The sequence below is a fragment of the Myxine glutinosa genome, chromosome 9 (assembly GCF_964187855.1).
Source record: "Myxine glutinosa chromosome 9, kmMyxGlut1.1, whole genome shotgun sequence".
Taxonomy (NCBI): domain Eukaryota; kingdom Metazoa; phylum Chordata; class Myxini; order Myxiniformes; family Myxinidae; genus Myxine; species Myxine glutinosa.
In genome coordinates this window covers 88598786-88620248 of record NC_136269.1, presented here as the reverse complement: position 1 = coordinate 88620248, position 21463 = coordinate 88598786, and the positions used below count along the sequence as shown (strand labels likewise).

Here is a 21463-nt window from a genome sequence, read left to right as displayed (position 1 = left end):
GCACGAGTTTTAGGGGAAATCAGTGAGGTAGATGATGCTGTTTGTTTCAGGAATTGTGTGTGAAAAATAAATGGAATTGTGTAGTGGTGTGTGAAAGTAATGGTGGGTGAAAGTAGTGGTGTGCAAGATAAAAGGTGTGGAAGTAATTGGTGCGGAATGCATGGTGCGAAGGATTGAATGGGGGGAAGTGGCACCCATTTGCGAAAGCCTGGGTGGGGTAGTGTAAAGCCAGGTAGAGGGCATAGGCAAATTGCATGGATATTGACGCCTGTGGTGCGGGTAATAGAAAGGTAGTGTTTTGTAGGGTGCAGTAGACTGTGGAATGGCTGGGCGTGTGGCTTAATTAGTGTGTGTGATTATTGGGGCACTCCGTCACCGGTAGCTTGTCGGCCAGGTAAGGCCGCAGGTAGGCTCTGGGAGCCGGTGAGGGTAGTTGTTTGTGAGTGAGTGGGGCCCGAGGATCCCAGGAGAGGACCCGGGTTGCCCGATGCCGAGGTGGGCATGGAGGGGGTAAGTGCCAGGGAGGGCCTTCCCCGGTTAGTGTTGTGTGAGGAGCAGGCAAGCTCGGGAGGCGGCTTCAGTGACGGAGGTGCGCAGGTAGGTAGACCTGCTGGTGGAGCCACACGACCCAGCCCCGAAATTGTGCGAGGGCACAGTGCGAAAATTTGTTGGGGTGAGACCCAAATTTGGAGGGCATCACAGTGTGGGCAATGGGAATTCGGGTTCTTAGAACCACATAGTTTAAAGAGGCCGATTGGCAGGGTACGACCCCGGGTAGTTTAAAAGTGTAAATGTTAGTAGAGTAGTTAGGATGTGAGATCCCTTCGCACCATCCACAGCCAGTCACCGAGGAGGACGAGCTTCACACCAGGGCTCTGTAAGCCGTTTGGGAGTAAGACGCATCATGACGTGGATGAGACATTGTTTTGTTCCATCCCTTCCTTCCCGGGAGGGATTTGGAGATGGATTCGGAGTTAGAGGGGGATATGGGGGACAAGACGTAGAGACGTATTGTAAATACAAGGGGGGCTAGGGTAGTGTAGCCAACGGTGGGGGGTACGGACGGTTAGGAACGAGCTTGCTCCGCTCGCTCTTCCGCGTCCCTCGCACCGCACCAGGTATGGTGGTGCCTGGTCACCTTGTTTTTCGTGGCCACTGTCTGCTTTCCCTTTGCTTGTTGCGCCTTGTCTTCCCACACCGCCCCAGGACCATTTTGGAGGCCGAACTGTGCAGCACCATCGCACCTGTGCAGCATCCATGCTGCCGTGTTACACCGGTGCAGCCGACCTGTGCAGCACGTTGCTGCCAGTCCTTTTGCTGCACCCTTGCTACACCTGTGCAGCCGACCTGTGCCGCACACTGCTGCCAAACCCACCGTGCTGCACCCTTGCTGCACTTATGGACCGCAAGCCTTGTGGCTCGCACCTCTGCTGTGCAGCATCTTGCTGCAACTCATCTTGCACCTTCGGACCACTTATTGAGTGGCACTGATGCCACGCAGTTGGACCACGTGAGAGTGGCCCTGCTGGCCAATGGAAAAGAAAGTGTGTGCAATTGTGTGCCAGTTATGAAGATGGAAGACTGAGATGGCCCTGATGCTTCATATGGCCTGTATGCCGGTCAGGGCCAGCCGGTTTTGTTAGCCGCACACAGAAGATGCAAGATGCAAGATGCAAGCAGCAAGTGCCACATTGAGTGTTTTGATATTTCTCTCCTCCAATTCTTTTCCTCAAGTGCAGGTCCTGGGTCATAGAATTGTAAATAAAGGTTAAGTTCTGTGCTTGTAAATATAAGAATGTTGCCCACCGGCTATGTGTGTAGTTTACAAAATTCCGGAAATACTCGGATAGTTGTGGGTGTGAGTCTGTTAGAATAGCTGCTCAACGCATTAGGAGGGACATATCTAGTGTTAAAAAAGTCACACACATGGGTCAGAATAAATGTTAGGGGGATTACACCTATGTGCCACATTAAAAGTAAACATAAAATTGCATGCCAGACTCTACTGGTCGTTCCAATGTTGGGGTCGACTCGGGAAGAGTCTGGTGAGAGAGGGGGGTAGTGTTGCGGTTGTGAGAATAAAGATAACCCGCCCCCCCCCCCCCCCCTCTTAGTTAGTTGCACTACAACATGTAGCCTCGATTAGTTTAGTTATTTCCTATTAAATGTAAGCATAGTCTCCTTTCCTGTGTTAGTATGCGTTGGAGCAGGCGAGTAAGTGTAGGCTTCAGTGCTCATTGGGCTGGAATGCCATGTGTTATTTTGGGCTGGAATGCCATGTGTTATTTTGGGCTGGAATGCCATGTGTTCTTTTAGGCTGGAATAACATGTGCTAGGGCCTGGAACAAGTCTGGAAGGCCCGAGGGAGGAGCTACAGGGGAGTGGCCCGTAAGCGGCAAGCAGCCAATAGAAGCTCAAGGGGAGTGGCTAACAACGACGGCCAGGGGAGGAGTTTGGAACATTCGGGTGAGACTTTGGGGAGGGGCTATAAAACCCGGGCCAGATCCACGAACTCAGACGGCCCCCGAACTAGCTCTCTGTGATAGAGGTGTGGTTGGAACTCTCTCTGTGATCGAGGCTCTCTGTGCACGAACTCTCCCTGCCCTGCGCTCTGCTGCCTATTAATAGCGCTTGCGAGGACGGTCTCTCCCGGGGCCACAGACGCCAACGATCTCCTTGCCTGAGCTCCCTGCACGTGCCGCGAACATCCCAGGAACACGCCGAACGAGCTGACCGGGGCGAACGGCGCCAACTACCGCGCTTGGAGCGCGTCGTTCTTCTTCATCCTTTTCCCCACGTGAGTGAGTGGGCCCTTGTCCGGGGATTAAGTAAGGACGATAAGTGTCTGCTCTGTGTCTCTTTGCCCTGATCATTGTATAAATTGTATAATAAACATGTGTTCTTTCGCATCAATTTGGCCGTTTACGTCATTTCCCACCATTGGCTTCGCACTGTATGAATAAAACCGCTCAATCGGGTTCAATAAGAATTAACGGCACGAGTCACATGACACGCAAACCGCTCGGGCGTATCAGACCAGCGTGACTCGTGTGAGGTCTAGTCCCCATTCTTGTGGCGGCGTGTGTACAGAAGGTACGTGGGGATTCGACCCGATACCCTTCCACACGCTCGCTACAGGGGTGGCGGCTGGAATTGCTCCGCAATCCGCCCCACGAGTGTAAAAGTGGGTCGCGGCCTTGTGGACTCGAAGGCCCGAGGGGGAAAAGGGTTTAACCCCCTCTGTACGTAGACGGGCTTGAGATCCGCAAAAAAAAAAAAAAAAAAAAAAAAAAAATATATATATATACACAGGGTGATTCACATACGACGTACTATTTTGTTTTTGAATAACTCTGTGTTGCGTGAATCGATTTACTTGTAATTTGCAGCACTTGTAGACAAATGTTCCCCATTTATTATGTGAAAATTTCATTTAAAAATAATTGATACAAATTGAGTTATTGGTCTCGATATGGCGGCCGTCATTTTTGATGATGGGAAACAGCCTGACCTCTTGCATGACATGTCGATTAAATTGCTCTTAAAAAAAAAAAAAAAAAAAAAAAAAGAATTGCTCTTTTATCTATCTATAATTCCAGTAATCTCTGTGTGTATGTATGTATGTATGTATGTATGTATGTATGTATGTATGTATGTTTGTCTGTGACCGCTGTTTCTCGACAACCACGGGTCCGATATACTTGAAACTTGCCAGGTATATTGCTGGGGACCCGAGGATGTGCCTTTTCAAGGTTTCATATTAATCGGAGAAGTAGTTACGGAGCTATGTCCAAAAAACGATTCAACCAATCAGAGAGCAGCGAGCTATCACGTGTGCCGAACGTGGCGAACAGACTCTGCCTCGGACGGCACATTTGAGAGCGTATTCATTTATTTCACGTCGGCAAACTATGTTGCCGCTATGTTGGCGTTAAACGATGTTTTAAAACTAATTAAAACTAATTTGCGATTCTTTCGCTTTCCTGCGCGTTTGTGCATGCTATGGCGATTTCTTTTCTTTACCAAACTCCGCAAGCCGTTCGCTTTGGACCAAACCATTTCATGTAAATAGAGGGGGGGGATTGTCACCGTACTCGCAAGCCGTTCGCTTTGGACCAAACCATTTCATGTAAATAGAGGGGGGGGATATAATTTTAGATATAGATATAGTACGGGCATGCCCTAGTCTATCTATAATTCCAGTAATCTCTGTGTGTGTGTGTGTCTGTGTGTGTGTGTGTGTGTGTCTGTGTGTGTGTGTGTGTGTGTGTGTTTGTCTGTGACCGCTGTTTCTCGACAACTACGGGTCCGATATACTTGAAACTTGCCAGGTATATTGCTGGGGACCCGAGGATGTGCCTTTTCAAGGTTTGAAATTAATCGGAGAAGTAGTTACCGAGCTATGGCGATTTAGCCGTTCGCCGTTCGCTTTGGCTTTGCGAATGGACCAAACCATTTCATGTAAATAGAGGGGGGGGTTCTGTGGTCGTTGCGAATGGACCAAACCATTTCATGTAAATAGAGGGGGGGGGTTCTGTGGTCGTTACTGCCATGTGGTTTCAAAGTTTTTTTTTGTTGTTGTTGTTTGCACGCATGCTTTTTTGCACGCACGTACGGGCACCCACGTACGGGCACGTCCTAGTCTATCTATAATTCCAGTAATCTCTGTGTGTGTGTGTGTCTGTGTGTGTGTCTGTGTGTGTGTCTGTGTGTTTGTTTGTCTGTGACCGCTGTTTCTCGACAACCACGGGTCCGATATACTTGAAACTTGCCAGGTATATTGCTGGGGACCTGAGGATGTGCCTTTTCAAGGTTTCATATTAATCGGAGAAGTAGTTACCGAGCTATTAGTAAAAGTAACGCAAGCCGTTCGCTTTGGCTTTGCGAATGGACCAAACCATTTCATGTAAATAGAGGGGGGGGGGTTCTACCGTACTCGCAAGCCGTTCGCTTTGGCTTTGCGAATGGACCAAACCATTTCATGTAAATAGAGGGGGGGGGTTCTGTGGTCGTTACTGCCACGTGGTTTCAAAGTTTTTTTTTGTTGTTGTTGTTTGCACGCATGTTTTTTTGCACCCACGTACGGGCACGCCCTAGTTGATTAAATTTGATTAAGGGGGCATTATACCATTGAAGGCAAAAAAAAAATTTGTCGGAATGTCGGTCATGTCATGTCATGTAATGCTCCCCATTACACTGAACACAGTAAAAACAACACTGAATCACAGTAATGCACTTTTTGATAAAATGTCTTGATTGAAAATATGCAAAACTATATATGTACATGTTGCTTGATATATGAACATTACATTGGTATACATTACATAGCATTATATTATGCATGGTTACCATGGTAACCAGATGCATACAAATGATGAATTACCACTTTACAGCTTATATCTTCTCTATGACAAGTCCATTTACGTTCAAACTTGGTACATATATACAATACTAGGAAACAAACATTTTAATTGATGCATTTGTATATTTGTAAAAATATATTTTTTTTTGCCTTCAATGGTATAATGCCCCCTTAAATTGATTATTATTGATTATTGATTAAATTGCTCTTAAACGTTGATAATTATGGAACCGGTCTTAGAGTCAGCTTTAGACCTTTTAGCAGCATAATGTAAAGAAAAAATCAGCAAGAATGGCAAAGTTACAACAGTCAGGAGCGTGCAAAAGCTGCAACCTGGTATGAGGCCACAAAAAGCTTCATCTAAGTGAAACGACGTCTTCGAACGGAGTTTGGTCGAAGCTGGGTGCTGCCAAGCAATGTCCAAAGTGTACACGACTCGACCAAGAGACTTGCTGGAACTCAAGCACCGCATCAGGAATGCCTTCTGGGAGATCACTGATGAAATGCGGCAGAAAACCATGCTCGAATACAAGCAGAGACTGTTCCGAGTGATCGAAAATGACGGCCACCATATCGAGACCCATAACTAAATTTGTTTCAATTAATTTTTTAATGAAATTTTCACATAATAAATGGGGAACATTTGTCTAAGTGCTGCAAATTACAAGTAAATCGGTTCACGCAACACAGTTATTCAAAAACAAAATAGTACGTCGTATGTGAATCACCCTATATATATATATCGTTTTTTTTTGACATCCCTCAATGGTGAAGAATAGTTTAAAAAATTCTCTGATCCAGATCCAGATCTATATCTTCACCAAAACCTAATCATCTCGTCCTCGTCACTAAATTCTGTCCGAATCCATCCACAACTTTTTGAGACATCCTGTTCACAAACAGACAGGTGTGAAAACATAAACTGCATCCACCTTTGGTGGCGGAGGTAATAAATAGAGAGGCTGCTAACTAGCTTATGCTATGTCATTGTGGAATTGTCGTGAAAGCAGCCAGTGGGATCACACATGTGACCCACAGAAGACAAAGTTCTCACTGGTGCAGCCTGCTCAAACTAAGACTGATTGGCACTGATGGAGAAATAAATAACATAATCACTTGGGCGTTTGTATTTTTACTTTTAGCAGAAATGACACGTGTGCTTAAGATTGCTGTCACTGCTGCGACAGTATAGTATTTGGCTTGTTTTCCTCGCCAGAGGAGAGGGTATTGCATTTGAGTCCGTTTGTCTTTGTTTGCCTGTTTGTTACTTGGCAATTTTTTTTTTTAACAAGTATGTTGATCACGCCGGTGTGTGTGTGTGTGTGTGTGTGTGTGTTTGTCTGTCCGTTCACTTATACTTGCCTACAGGTCACAATTTTAAACCGATCTTCACGAAACTTTACCAGATGGTAGAGTTCGTGGTCCGACAAAATCCTATATATTTTTGAGGTCAAAAGGTCAACATTGGACAAGGGTCAGTTACTTTTTCAAATTTCTAAAATCCTCAATTTTCATCTGATTAACTTCAACTTTCAAGACGATTTGCATGTCAGATCACTGAATTCAACCACTAATAATTGTTGAGGTAATAAGGATGCTCTACTGAGTGCCATCTATATTATAATAGGCTACGGTGATTCTGTCTGTCTGTCTGTCCGGGGGTGTGGCTTACTCCGTTTGCAGAGTTCTTCTTGGAGAGGCTTCATGTAAACAAATATCCACCATTTTATTACCTCGAATAGCTTTGAGGCCTGTTTAGTTAGGCCCGTGCTGTCTTTCTCTCTCACACAGGTTTATTTCAACTCTAATTCGATATATCATTTCATTTTTAACAGTCGCTAACATAGTTTTAGACTCGGTTGAAAAAAAACGGGAAGATAATCCCATGAAATTTTCCGTTTATAGAACGAAATGATTTCTCAAAGGCCTGTAAAATAAAGCCAATTAATTGTCACCCTCCCGATTTTATCTCGAATTCACCGTCTGATTTAATTTTTATCGATGGTTTTAGACACGGTGTCAGAAATAATTGAGAACATTCACTCACACACAGGAAATTGCAGAGGTATATTTTTAAAAATCGCGCCAGGATGATACACGAAAATACACCGCCTAAAATAACAGACGGGGAAAATGTCGACATATATTAAAAATTCGCTTTTTCTTTTCCATTAAGATATATTACTTTTACTTTTGATGACAGTCGTCACAAAACGACATATATTTCTTCGTTCTTATTTCATTCAACATTATTATCCGGAAGTAAAAACTAAAATATGTTTCAGGAAATTACCGAGAGATATTTCTCCGTTTTTTTAAATTAGTTATGTGTGCATACACTTTAAATAGGTTTATTTGAAATCTTTAATTTTCACAATGTAATTTACTTGCCATTTGATGATTACGAGACACTTCCTCTTGAGGATCGTGACAATTCATGCGCCATCTTGGAAAAAACGAAAAACTTTGCACCTCTATATCTCCGAAAGTGCTGAATTGAAAAAATTGAGACATGCCTCATTGTAAAGAACTCTCCATGGGGAAAAAATTAGTTAATGATGATGTCATAGGTTCCTCCATTATGACGTCATAATTCGACAAGTGTAAAACTTCATTCGATCAAGATGAAATTTCTTGATCGTCATCTAGGGATAAATTGGTAGAGAAAAAATAATAATGATGACGTCATCGGTCATGTGGTTCGGCCGGCATATTTGTTTTAACACAAAAGCCTTTAAAAAAACCCCACTAAAAACACATCCTCACAAGTGTCTGCATGCTCTGATTGCAATTTCTTGTTGTTAATGATTTTTAAAAGTTATAAACTGAAGCATCAGAATTCTGCATTCAATATGACACGAGTTTCCACTGTGATCCACTGCCAGCTGCTCTTGTGTTCCAGAGCACACCGGTGAATCGTGTGGCACACAAAGCACAGCGGGTGCTGTGCCAAATACCAACAACGCTCCTTCCCAATCAGAATAAATAATCAAATTCACAAAAAGCATTGTTGCACAAACTATATACATTTATGCATTCTGGATATACAGTTGAAGCTTTGGAATTGTACTAAGAAAAGGATTGTGAAGGATAAGGGTTTTTACAGCATTGCATGCATTTTTTTCCTTAAATATCCATGTGATGTAAAAGTAGTACAACCCAAAAAATGAACTAGATTGCATCTAAAAATGCAAAGCATGTCCGCAACCATTTTGTACTCGAACTAAATTTGCTGAAAAGGACAGCTTAAAAAAAAAAACTGTACATTTTATTAATTAGTGTCCTCCATATTCTCATAATAAAGGTTTGTTCTAAATTTGAGAACAAAAGCTCAATTATTAGACACACTGAAGGTATAATAATAGTAATTAATAAAAGGCATGTGTGTGTGTGTGTGTGTGTGTCAGTGTGTGTGTCAGTGTGTGTGTGTCAGTGTGTGTCAGTGTGTGTGTGTCAGTGTGTCTCCTCCATAACTCCAACACCAAGAAACCTAGCAACCCTAAACTTTGGATGCACACTAAGGGAATTCCAAGGGAGTGCATGAATGAAAAATGGATGTTTGGTTAATGTAAACACCCCCTTTTTAAGATAATTAATGGGAGTGCACTTCTCTAAAGGCTGCTTTTGCAAGCCATGACAATACAATAGACAGGGTGCCTTTTTTGTACATTTCCAGATGGCATCACACCTTCATTGTAGCTCATTGTAACTTCATCAATTTCTGTTTTTATTTCTGGTAGTCGCTAAAGTAGTAAAAACATATGATGTGAAATTTGTGAACAATACAAATTTATTTGAAAACAGCCACGGCTAGGCTGTGAATCAGGTTTAAAGGGGTGCTATATGCTATGCATTCCACCACTTGGCCATGTGCCCTGTACTCTTCAGGGACTGCATATTTGTGGGGTCTACTTGACTTGTATTTACATTTTTAGAGGTCCATAGAGATGGCGGTGCTCCACACGAAATTAAAATAAATATGGTGAAAACCAGATGTTTTCATTGCAACTGTGAGTGGTCTTCCCACTCTCACACTCTCCCCCTGTCAGACACAATAAATCACATTGTTCTGTGCAATCTACAGGCAAAAGTAATCACATGATCTAAGTACGCATGTGCACTGTGCAGGCAGGATGACACTCTCTGCAGGGCTTATGTTACATGTGATTGCACTAAAGGATGTACCTCAGGCTGATATACACTTGCACGAAAACAATTTTTGGGGAAATATGAAATTTTTGAGGGACCTTGATGATATTGCAGAATTTGCATTTTGAGGCCTCACTGGTAGGAGTATTGTCGTGCAACTCCGATTAACATCAGAGTCACGGATAGCCTAAACGGTCTTATTGGAGGCAACTATCCAAACACGGATTCGGCTATGGCCGTGCGGGAGGAAGAAGGAACATGGAGGCTGCGGCGAAAGCACTTCACTGGCGTAGCTCCGGTCCTGTGAGAGGAAATTAACTCTAGTGGGCACAGGTTTGAATGGGGATGCAAAATAATACAAGGGTTTATTCAATAACAGGCAGGGACAGGAAACAAGCACGCGCCCCGCGGTAATAAATATCCTAAATCGGGATCCCGCACACCAATTATCAAATACAAGACGGGGGGGGGGGGGGGGGGGGGATATTAATACCAAAATAAAGACGTTCGTTATGTTATTGTGCACGTGTAGCTCGGCCTTATCTGGTCTCTGGCTTTGGCCACCGTCCAACACGTGGCTCCTTTCGTCCCGCGGCACGCCTCGCTCCAAGTTCCAAAGCCCTGAGCACCGAGCACCATGCACCGATCACCACGAGGTCGACAGCAGGACAGCGGGCTCCGCTCGGGCTACTCCTCAGCCCAACTCGGGTCGGGATCTCTGAACGACTCGACCGGGCCGCTCAAAACAACTCCCCGTATCGACTCGACTGCGCAATGGTGTTCGGCAACTCCCTATGGCTCAACTGTCGAACTGCGAACTGCGAACTGCCAACTCAACTCCGCTTCCAACTGCCCACGCGTGCACACGAACTCTAACTCTCGATCCAACTCTCAACTCTCAATGGCGCTCGGTCCTCGTTACTCAACTTCCAACGCTCAACTCCGAACGCACTCGTACGCACCTCGTCTCTCAACTCTCCTCGTGCTGAACTCGAACTCTCAACTTGTGACCTCCCTGAAAATAGTGCTCGGCCCTCGTTACTCAACTCGACTCTCTCTCAACTCGACTCTGGATCCAACTCACAACCAACTCGTTCCGACCCTCGTCACCCAACTGCTCACTGCCAACTGCGCACACAAACTCTCGATCCAACTCTGAACCACATAATCCAACTGCTCTGGACTGCGCCAGGAAGGTAACTAGTCTCCTTCGACTCTGCGCCAGGAAGGTCACTCGTCTCAACTGCGCAATGGCGTTCGGCTCTCCGTATAGCCTCGGCCGGTGACGTCAGCTCTGGCGTGCTGCCAACCAATCGGTCTCCTCCACGTGCCTCGCCCACTGCGTCACTCTCACTTCCGTCCCCTACTCCGTGGTCGTAGCACGTGCTATGCGAGGTGGATCGGCCTTTCGGAGGTGTAGATGGCGGCGGCCATTATCGGCGGTGTCCTGGTCTGCTTTCTTCTTAGGTCATGTCAGGGGGGAGGGCGTTATTAATGTTGTACTAAGGGTTCCTAACCAAGTGTCTATGTGGTCTGCAATGCCATAAGGGACAAAGGTTTGATTTATCAGGTGAGACATACAAGGGCTCTACTCATTATTTCCTCCACTACTTAACACACGAATCTCCTGGTAGATTCACAATTATACATCTTAACTGACCAAAACGCCTACACATGGACTTTTACAAGGTAGTTTTCCTTACCGCGACACACGAAGCATGTTACCTACTCAGATCTAACTGCTCTACATATTGCTCAACCACCGACAAAACAGTATTTATCTAGATGATAGCACTTCCTTCTGCTCCTGGCTCAACCCCCTTCCTGATCCCTGCTCATCCCTCCTCCTGCTCAGTTCTTACTCTCCTCCTGCACCCCACCCCCTCTCCTCCTGCACCCCACCCCCTCTCCTCCTGCACCCCACCCCCTCTCCTCCTGCACCCCACCCCCTCTCCTCCTGCACCCCACCCCCTCTCCTCCTGCACCCCACCCCCTCTCCTCCTGCTCCCCACTCCCTCTCCTCCTGCTCCCCACTCACCCTTCCTCCTGCTCCCCGGGCACCCTTCCTCCTGCTTCCCGCCCACCCTTCCTCCTGCTCTCCTGCTCCCCCGCTCACGCTTCCTCCTGCTCCCCCGCTTACCCTTCCTCCTGCTCCTCCCTCACTGCCCTCACCCTTCCTCCTGCTTCCCGCTCACCCTTCCTCCTGCTCCCCGCTCACCCTTCCTCCTGCTCTCCTGCTCCCCCGCTCACGCTTCCTCCTGCTCCCCCGCTTACCCTTCCTCCTGCTCCTCCCTCACTGCCCTCACCCTTCCTCCTGCTTCCCGCTCACCCTTCCTCCTGCTCCCCTGCTCACCCTTCCTCCTGCTCCCCCGCTCACCCTTCCTCCTGCTCCCCCGCTTACCCTTCCTCCTGCTCCTCCCTCACTGCCCTCCTGCTCTCCCCCTTCCTTACCCCTCCTCCTCCTCTCCTCTTCCTCACCCCTCCTCTCTCTTCCTCCCCTCCTCTCTCCCTATCCCCTCATCTTAATATTCCTGTCAGTGGAGTGACTCTGCTGGGTACCCTTCTCCCTCCCCTCTCTCAACTCCTCAACCCCCTTCCACCACTCACCATCCTCCTGATCCTCCTCATCATCCCCCTAATCCCTCCTTCTCTCCCCTATCCTTGTCCTCCTGCTCCTCCCTCCCCATCCTCCCACTCTCCCCCTCTCTCAACTTCCCTCCCCACCCTCACCGTCCTAATCCCCTCCTCACCATCCCCCTGCTCCCTCCTGCTATTCCCCATCCCCATCCTCCAACTCCTCCCTCCCACTCTCCTCTCCCCATCCTCCACCCCTAATCTCTCTCTTCCCCCTCCCCTCTTCCCCCCCCCCACCCCCTCTCCTTTCTCTTCCCCTCCCCTCCCCTCCTCTCCTCTCTCCCGTTTCCTCTCTCCCTCCTCCCCTCTCTCCCTCCTCCCTTAATATTCCCATTAGCAAAGCAACCATGCATTTGCTTGCAACAGAGGGTACCTTTTCAAGTGGTAAATAAATAAACACGGAAGTGATTTTAAAAAACGGGGAGTCTCGTACTTGACGCGCTGCAGTGGGGCTAACAAGGGCTATTTATCGACACTATGACTTTACCATTTCACATTTTGACCCAATTTTTTAAATTATGTTCCCCATATTGCTCTGTTGAAAATTTTATGACAAAAGCGCAAATGGTAAAAAATGTTAAGGCTTGGACAGATGGACAGACGGACACACACACAGAAGCGATTGCAAGCACCCGTCTCCCGCTGCATGGTGGGATGGGCTATTTTAAAGGCCTTAATTCAGTTTTACCTCACTTGTGTTAAAAATATTTTGCAAATTGTATGTCATTATTAATAAGCAATGCCCGGCATTTACACTATTGCACATGACAGAAACCTGTCCAGCAAAGATCACATAAGAACAGAATACGTATGTGTTGAATGTATTGCAATATACAGTAATGTGTCAAATTAGAAAGGGACGTGGGGGAAAGGGGAAGAGGTGTGTGTGTAGAGGTGATTAAGCATTAACTATTAATGGCACATGATGGTAAAAATATTATAAATCTAATAAGTTGGTTGAAAAACCTCTTGAGCATCAAAGAAGAGGAAGATGACCGTGTTTGTTCAAAATACTGCCACTTCTTCAGTTAAGGCACTCAATGTGTGTGAACAATTCTTCTTTCAATGAAAGAACAAGTACAAAAAGTTTGAATTAAAACAAAAGCCGCGTCGATGTTACACAATGCCTAGATGCAGCTGTGCCTATAACGTCGATGTTATAGGCACAGGACATTCCTATTGATTCGATTACTTGATGTTATTTTTGTGCAAAGTGAAAATATATCTCGGCAATTTCCCGTGTGTGGCGACGAATTTTAAATATATCTCGGCATTTTCCCGTCTGTTATTTCAGGCAGTGTATGACTGACCATGCCGCGATTTAAACAAAATATATATATCTCGGCAATTTCCCGTGTGTGGCGACACGTGAACGAAGCTATGCTCCTCTCTCCACATTATTGTGACGACGTATAAATTAAATATTTCATCGTGACGATTGTCATCAAATGGACGAATTTTTAATATATCTCGGCATTTTCCCGTCTGTTATTTCGGGTGGTGTATGACTGACCATGCCGTGATTGTAAAAAAATATATCTCAATGGACTTGAAGTTACAGGCCTTTGAGAATTCATTTCGTTCTATAAAGGGCAACTTTCATCGGATTTTCTTCCCGTTTTTTTTCAACTGAGTCTAAAACTATGTTAGCGACTGTGAAAAATGAAATGATATATCGAATTTGATTTGAAATAAAACTGTGTGAGAGAGGAAGACACCACAGGCCTACAAAACAGGCCTCAAAGCTATGCGAGTTAATAAAATGGTGGATATTTGTTTATATGAAGCCTCTCCCAAAATGGGTGGAGCTATGGTTCCCAGAATGGGTGGAGCTTTGAGGTTTTGTCTTCTCTGCAAGAACAAGAACAAGAAGAAGAAGAACAAGAAGAACAACAACAACAGCAGAGGGCACTCTATTAGCAGCGTCTGCGACGCAGCTAAAAACAAAGGATTGACACTTGCACAGTGTACAACTAAAGCAATGAAATGAGAAACAACCAATTGTACCAAAATGATCTTTAAGGTGTCTAGTTTCTGGCCCGACTATAAACTGTCAGATTGGTGTTTTGGAGGCAAGGTATCACAAAGTGTGTCCTCCCTCAGATGTAAGTTAAGCTGGGTGTCCCATCCGATAGCATTAGCTAGTGGACGGTAAGGATCCCATGTGGACTTCATAAAGAGTCGGTGAGTTATTGCTGAACACTGAACAAATTACATATTTCTGCCCAAATTTGCTCCAGGCATGACCGGCCAGTTCGTAAAAGACCAAAATTCCCTCTTGGCCAACAACACATGAAGGTGGGATTTAATTGGGGCTGTTAAAGTAGTACTTGTAGTCATAATAGAGATACTCTATATAATTTATTTATTCATCCTTTAGCTTTTGTGCCACAAATACATCCCTGGCATTACTACAATGTTATGATTTAATTTTAAAAAGTATGAAGACAGGACTGCAATGGCATGGTACATATAGCATATGCAGGTACAGGATACCTGGGACAGAATCTTACTCAAAATCCTCAATTTCAGAAAGTGTGAGGTTCAAGGAGTTTGTCACTTGGTGCCACTGCATTTACACTTTCTCTTGAATTCAACCAAATACTAAAATGTATCCACAGACAGCTACAGATCATCAATAGTCACAGCACGATAAACCCTCACCTGGTGTGTGTGAGGCATGTTGTACACCTCTGTGTCCAGCAGCATGGTGCAGGCACTGAAGGGCAATGCTTGGTTGGCGAGGGTCCGTGCCGCACGGCAGTGAACCCTCAGGATCTCCTGTTCACATGAGAGGATTAACTTCTCCTGCAGGTACACGTCAGGAAGAGAAATGGGGAGGTTAGGTGAGGTGAGGTGTACAGTTTACGAGGTTGTAGTTAAGCCAGGATCTTACAATGGGAAAGAAGATATGGAGAAGGGAAGTGAAATAAAAGATGCCTGGAAAGGAAAGATCTTGCACACGAATGAATGAGGTGGTGGAAAAAAGTGGAGTAAATGGGAAAGCAGATGTGGGTAAGAGAGAGAGACGTGTGAAGGGAAGCGTACACGCTCAATGCTGTGCTGTAGTCTTAATTTCCCCCTCACAGCTTCCTGTTGACGGAAGAGATCTTTCAGCGGCTCAGCGAGTGAAGGCGGAGGGGTGATCTGCAAGGAGAGCAACATAGCAATCTCAATATGCTTTATGCGAAGCCTCTGATTTAAATTTTATTGCACAACAGGTGTTATATTATACAAAAATACATCTTTATTGGATAATGCAGGTGTTGAAATGCTAAGATACCATCAGTCGACTTGCATCACGACACTGATGACAGTGGGGACATGATGTGTTCTGCCATCATGTCCTAAAACTTTTTTGATTTTATCTTCGATTATTTTTGATGACAATCTTGTCCCAACAACTGAAGGTTATTTACTCGAACTATCCAAACACCGGTAAGTGGGTGAACTCTAAACTTGAGTTTATGTCAAAGACAAAGCACAATATACAACATGGAATTTCGCAGTACACAACAAATCAACTCTTGGCTGGCTGTTCTTATTCTTCTCGCACCCCCTGGTCCCTCCCCATCCCTCCTCCTTTGCTCCACTTTCCATCTACATATTCTCAGAGAGAGAGAAAACACCCGTGAGAGTCCCTCTGTCTACAAACTGCTCGCAATTGCAAGATTATACACTCAGAAGTAACCAGAAATATATTGCACCATGTGAATCTGGTGCCCTTTCTACACAGGTTGAAGTCCAACTGCAACATTATGACTTTTTGAAGAAACATCTTGCCCCAACAAGCATCACATATTCATACACAACAAACAATTATTCATTACCTCTTATGTTTTCACCCTTCTCTGTCTGATTGTCTGTCAGTTAATCTGTGATCAGGATATATCCAAAGGTGTCTCCGAGCTGTCTCCCTTGACATATCACATGCCTTCGATACGGTCTGGCACCCTGCTCTGCTCACCAAACTCTCCTCTTATGGTATCCATGGAAACCTCCACGCATGGCTTGCGGACTTCCTCTCAAGACGTAGTCAACGTGTGGCCCTGAATGGATTTCTCTTATCTCCCCTTCCTGTTCAGGCTGGAGTTCCCCAAGGCAGTGTTTTGGGCCCTGTGCTTTTTCTGGTCTTTTTTTGTTTGTTTGTTTTTTTTGTATACAAGATCGAGGCTCGTGAAAGAGCTAACATTAATCACACAAAAAGTCAACGGACACATAAAACACAAAATAAGGGGAGCGGAACACAAGATGGGGAGAGTGGGGGAAGGACACAAACACAACATTTGAGAGAAAGGACATCGAGAGAAATGTGGGAGGGGGAGGGCTTGGGGGGAGGTGGGAGATGTATAAAACATATCAACACTGCAAGGACTTCCAGGAAAGAGGTTGGAATTTCAAAAAAAGTGTATCTGGGGTGAATTAGCGGGGGTAGAAAAGATCAAGGTTTTGGATGGGGGTCTCCGACTGATCTCTCCGATTCTCTGGAAAATTCTCTCCATCTCTTTGCTGATGACTCCACTCTCTGCCGCTCCATACCTCATCCCTCAGATGGGCATTCTGCAGACTCCTCACTCTCTGCAAACTTTGACAAAATCACAGACTGGTCAAACAAGTGGAACATGTCTTTCAATCCTGACAAATCTCACACATTCACTTTGTCTCTCCGAAAAGACCGACTGGACAACCCTCCCATCTACTTTCTCAGCAATCCTCTCCAAGAAGTTCTGTCACTCAAGCTTTTGGGGCTCACAATCTGCCATGATTTTTCCTGGGAAAACCACATTTCCAAGCTGGTCTCCAAAGCCAGTCGCCGACTGGGCATCCTCGGTCATGCGAAGTCCTTCCTTGGCACATGTGAGCTCCTCACCACAGACAATGCTTTCATCTGCAGCTCAATCGAATACTGCTTTCCCCTCTGTGCTGGTGCTCCTGCCTCACACATCGTTTGGCTTCACGCTGTTGAATCCAAAGCTTTCAGAATCATTGGAATCTCTCGTGATGAAGCTAACTCTGAGGGCCTTTCACTCACTCACTCACCGCAGGCAGGTTGGTGGAGTTTGTCTTCTACGGACTCCTCTCCGGCCTAGCTCTCCCAGCTCTGTCTGTGCTCTGTCCCCCAAATATTCCTACAGGTTGCACAAGATCTGCCAGCAACCCTCTTCTGGTGAAACTGCCAAAATCAAGACTCTCTATACACCATCACTATTTCATTCCTCTTTTCTCCCGCCTGTGGAACAAACTCCCACACTCTCTTCAATCCCACTCCTCCCTCCAGGTCTTTAAAACAGCTGTTCACCACCATCTCCCCCATCCAAAACCTTCATCTTTTCTATCCCCGTTAATTTCACCCCAGATCCACTTTTTTTAAATACAGACTTCTTTCCTTGAAGTCCGAGCAGTGTCCATGTGTTTTATACCTCTCCAACCCCCCCCCCCCCCCTTCCCATGCCTACTCCCACCAAGCCCTCTCCCTCCCACAGATCTCCCGATGTCCCTGTTCTCTGCTGTTGTACTTGTGTGCTTCCCTCTCTCTCCCAATCTTGTCTCCGGCTCCCTTTATTATATATATTTTTGATGTGTCCGTTTTTTTTTTTGTGATTAATGTTAGCTCTTACACGAGCCTCGATTTTGCATTAAAAAAAAAAGAAAAAGATTGGAGGCGGATTCGACCAAAATTTGGTGGAAGGGTGGGTTGTGTGACAAGGACGAAATTATTTAATTTTGGTGAATATCCAAATCTGGATCCGGATACAAGATACTTTAAAAAAAAGTGATTCTTCACCATTGAGAGATGGGAACAAAAATGATATACAGCATGATATCTCAAAAAGTTTTGGAAGAGTTATGCCAAAACGAGGTGGATAAGTTGGTTAGGTGACAAGAACAAGCTGATTAGATTTTTGTTCAGGTCCGAATCCAGATCCAGCCTATCAATGGGATTCTTGGATAAAATGCCAGTGGCATGGAAAAGGCCCCTTTATATCAGGGTATGTGCCATGTGGCAAAGTAGAGAAAAGAAAGGACATTCCATAGCTTCTAGAAAATGTCGAACAATAGAAAAGAAGGGACATTCAAAGAATATTGTGTGCATGCTGTACTACCCTCGTGTTCTTAGGTGGGAACCAAATAATGCTCCAGAAAAGTTCATATAAAGGGGCCTTTTCTATGCCCCTGGCATTTTACCCAAGAATGTCACTTCTTTTCAATAGTTTGCCACATGGCACATCCCATATAAAGGGGCCTTTTCTATGCCCCTGACATTATTCACAAGAAACATTTCAAATTCGAACAAAATGCATTTGTTCATCGTACAGGACTTTATTGAAGATGAAATAAAAGACTTGAAAAAGTAAGGGGAAAAATATTCAACCCAGACGTGATTCAAACCCACAATCCCCAGCTTGGGAATCTGATGCTTTAGCCATGAGGCCATTGAGCCAGCACGTTATAATTAAATATATATATATTTTAACCCCACCTGGCGTTTCGTTCCAGTTCGACAAGCTTTAAACCATCAAATCAAATCATCAAATCACAAGAAATGTACCAATACACCACCTAACAGACAGTAAATAATTTGTGACAAAGCCTTACTTCAACAAGAATGAAAACAAGTGCAGATATATTCAAAGTACACCGCCCCCATGCCAAATAAATAAATATCCTACAGCGTGGCAATACCACCATGCAGCTCAGAGAGACTGTATAGGGAGGGAGGGGGAAAAAAAAAAACCCACCGTTTAGAGGCCATTTTCCCCCGCAAAGCGGGGGTTGGCCTTTTCGGGGACCGTGGTTGTTGTTGTTTTTTTGGTCCCCTTTTTGAAGCAATGTTTTACGGCCGGATGCTCTTCCTGCCGCCAACCCTGTTTGTCGCCTTTTACGACAAACAGGGAATTACCAGTGAACTGGTCCCTCAATTTGCCGACCTCGGAAGGATGACGGGCTGAGTCAACCCCCCTGGCGTTAATTCAGCGATCGACCGGGATTCGAACCCAGGATCCTAGGATCCTAAGCCGGCACCCTAGCCGCTAGCCGAACACCAGGGATGTATAGGGAGGGAGGGTTGTACAATAAATTGATTGATTAATTGCATAATTAAAATCAATAAACACTAATCATAAAATATTTTCTTCATCAATTGGCTAATTAAATAGCATACTGAAACCACCAGTGCTTCATCCGAAGCTGTAACTTTTTGAAAATTAATTAAATAAGCCATTAATTGAAAAAAAAAAAAAATTAATTGAATAATCAATAAATAATTGATCGATTTGTTGATTAATCAATAGATCCAAAATATCCTTTATAGCCACATCACTTGGTCACTGTCATGTCTGAATATCAGCTTCCTAGCTCAAAAGGTGCCTGAGATATTGCCCAGATGAGAAAGAAAATAAATAAATGATTAATAATGAAAAGAAATGAATAATCATAAAATAATCAAATAATTAATCAATTGGCTAATAGAATACCTAAACCACCACCGTTTCATCCGAATCTGTAACTTTAAAAAAAAAAAAAAATTAAATCATTAATCGAATAATTAAATAATTAATCGATTAATCGATTAATCAATAAATCAAAAATATCCTTCACAGCTAAACACTTGGTCACTGCCTGTCCAAATATCAGCTTCCAAGCTCAAAACGTGCCTGAGATCATTCTGCCCAGAAGAGAAAGGAAATAAATAAGTACTTTATTGAATGAATGAATGAATGAATGAATGATCGTTTTAAGGCCATTTTCCCCGATAGAGCGGGGCTTAGCTTTGCGGGCCCCATGACAATCATGGTTCCCTGTTTGAGGCAATGTTTTTATGGCCGGATGCCCTTCCTGACGCCAACCCTGTCGCCTCTTACGATGCGGAGGGATACGGTGTACCTATTCTAAACCGGGGTACACACCAGGATCATTCATCCCAGCAAGCTGGTACTCAATTTGCCGACCTCGGAAGGATGACAGGCTGAGTCAACCCCCCTGGTGTTAATTTTTTAGCGATGACCGAGATTCAGAACTCAGGATCCTAGGATCCCAAGCCGCACCCTAACCGCTAAGCCAACACCAGGCTTTATTAATCGATAATAATTAAATAACTCATCAATTAATTAATTAATCAAAAAACAAAAAATAACATTTTTGACAAAGTACTTGCTCACTATTGTGCCGAAATTTCAGCTTCCTAGCTCAAAGGATGGCTGAGATATCGTCTGGACAAACAAAGAAGAAAGAAAACAATAAAACAAACAAACAAATTAAAAATCGGTCAGAAACCAAGGCCTTGCCGGAATGTACTTTTTTTAATCGGCCAATTTGGACAAATATGGCGGCCGAACCACGTGACCGATGACGTCGTCATTATTTGTTTTCTAAAATGATTTATTCCTAGACTAGCAGAAGTACCCGGCATTGCCGGGCGGGGGAGGGGAGGGGAACGGGGGGGGGGGGGGGGGGGGGGGAGCGAGCCCCTTGGCAAAGCGAGCGATTTTTTTTTCATAGCGTCATAGCGTTCATAGCGTCATAGCGTTTCATTGCGATTTAAAAAAAAATAGCTTTCACAGCGTCATATCGTTCATAGCGTCATAGCGTTTCATAGCGTCATAGCGATTTTTTTTTTCATAGCGTCATAGCGGTCATAGCGATTTTTTTTTTCATCGTGTCATAGCGTCATATCGTTCATAGTGTCATAGCGTTCATAACGTCATAGCGTCATCACGTGATCGCTCTGAGCGAATCAGCGCTCACCTGCTCTGATTCCGTGTGCTGAAATGCGCTGAGGTAAATATGAATAAAAAATATGGATCGTCAAATATTTTGAGTTCGGCCATGTTCGTCCCACGCTCAATGGCCATGTCTATGTCAAATATCAAGCACGTAAGCCTCTCCGTTTAGGAGTCTATCGGTACAATCACACACACACACACACACACACACACACACACACACACACACACACACACACACACACACACACACACACACACACACACACACACACACACACACACACACACACACACACACACACACACACACACACACTGTGTTTTATATATATAGATTATGCTCAAGAAATTTCATCTTGATCGGATGAAGTTTTGTACTTGTCGAATTATGACATCATAATGGAGTAACCTATGACATCATCATGAACATATTTTATTCCCCATGCAGAGTTCTTTACAATGAGCCATGTCTCGAACATTTTCTATTCAGCACTTTCGGAGATATAGAGGTGCAAAGTTTTTCGGTTTTTCCAAGATGGCGGCCGAACCATGTGACCGATGACGTTATCATTTTTTTTTTCTGAACTAATTT

The 21463-nt window shown here is 44.7% G+C and overlaps 2 protein-coding genes across 3 annotated transcripts in view; both read right to left on the bottom strand.

Moving 5' to 3' along the window:
- The window catches only part of ANKRD11 (ankyrin repeat domain 11), a 319696-nt gene that overhangs the window by 8774 nt on the left and 289459 nt on the right, over window positions 1-21463 (bottom strand). For both annotated transcript variants that reach the window (XM_068128855.2, XM_078784506.1), the window contains 2 exons: window positions 15194-15292; window positions 14810-14953 (listed from right to left, as the gene is read on the bottom strand). In XM_068128855.2, the coding sequence (XP_067984956.2) occupies window positions 14810-14953; window positions 15194-15292 (243 nt within the window). The remainder of the gene's footprint in view (window positions 1-14809; window positions 14954-15193; window positions 15293-21463) is intronic.
- LOC144893635 (uncharacterized) overlaps window positions 1-21463 on the bottom strand; it is a 1058663-nt gene that overhangs the window by 907630 nt on the left and 129570 nt on the right. The gene's annotated exons all lie outside the window — the stretch shown is intronic.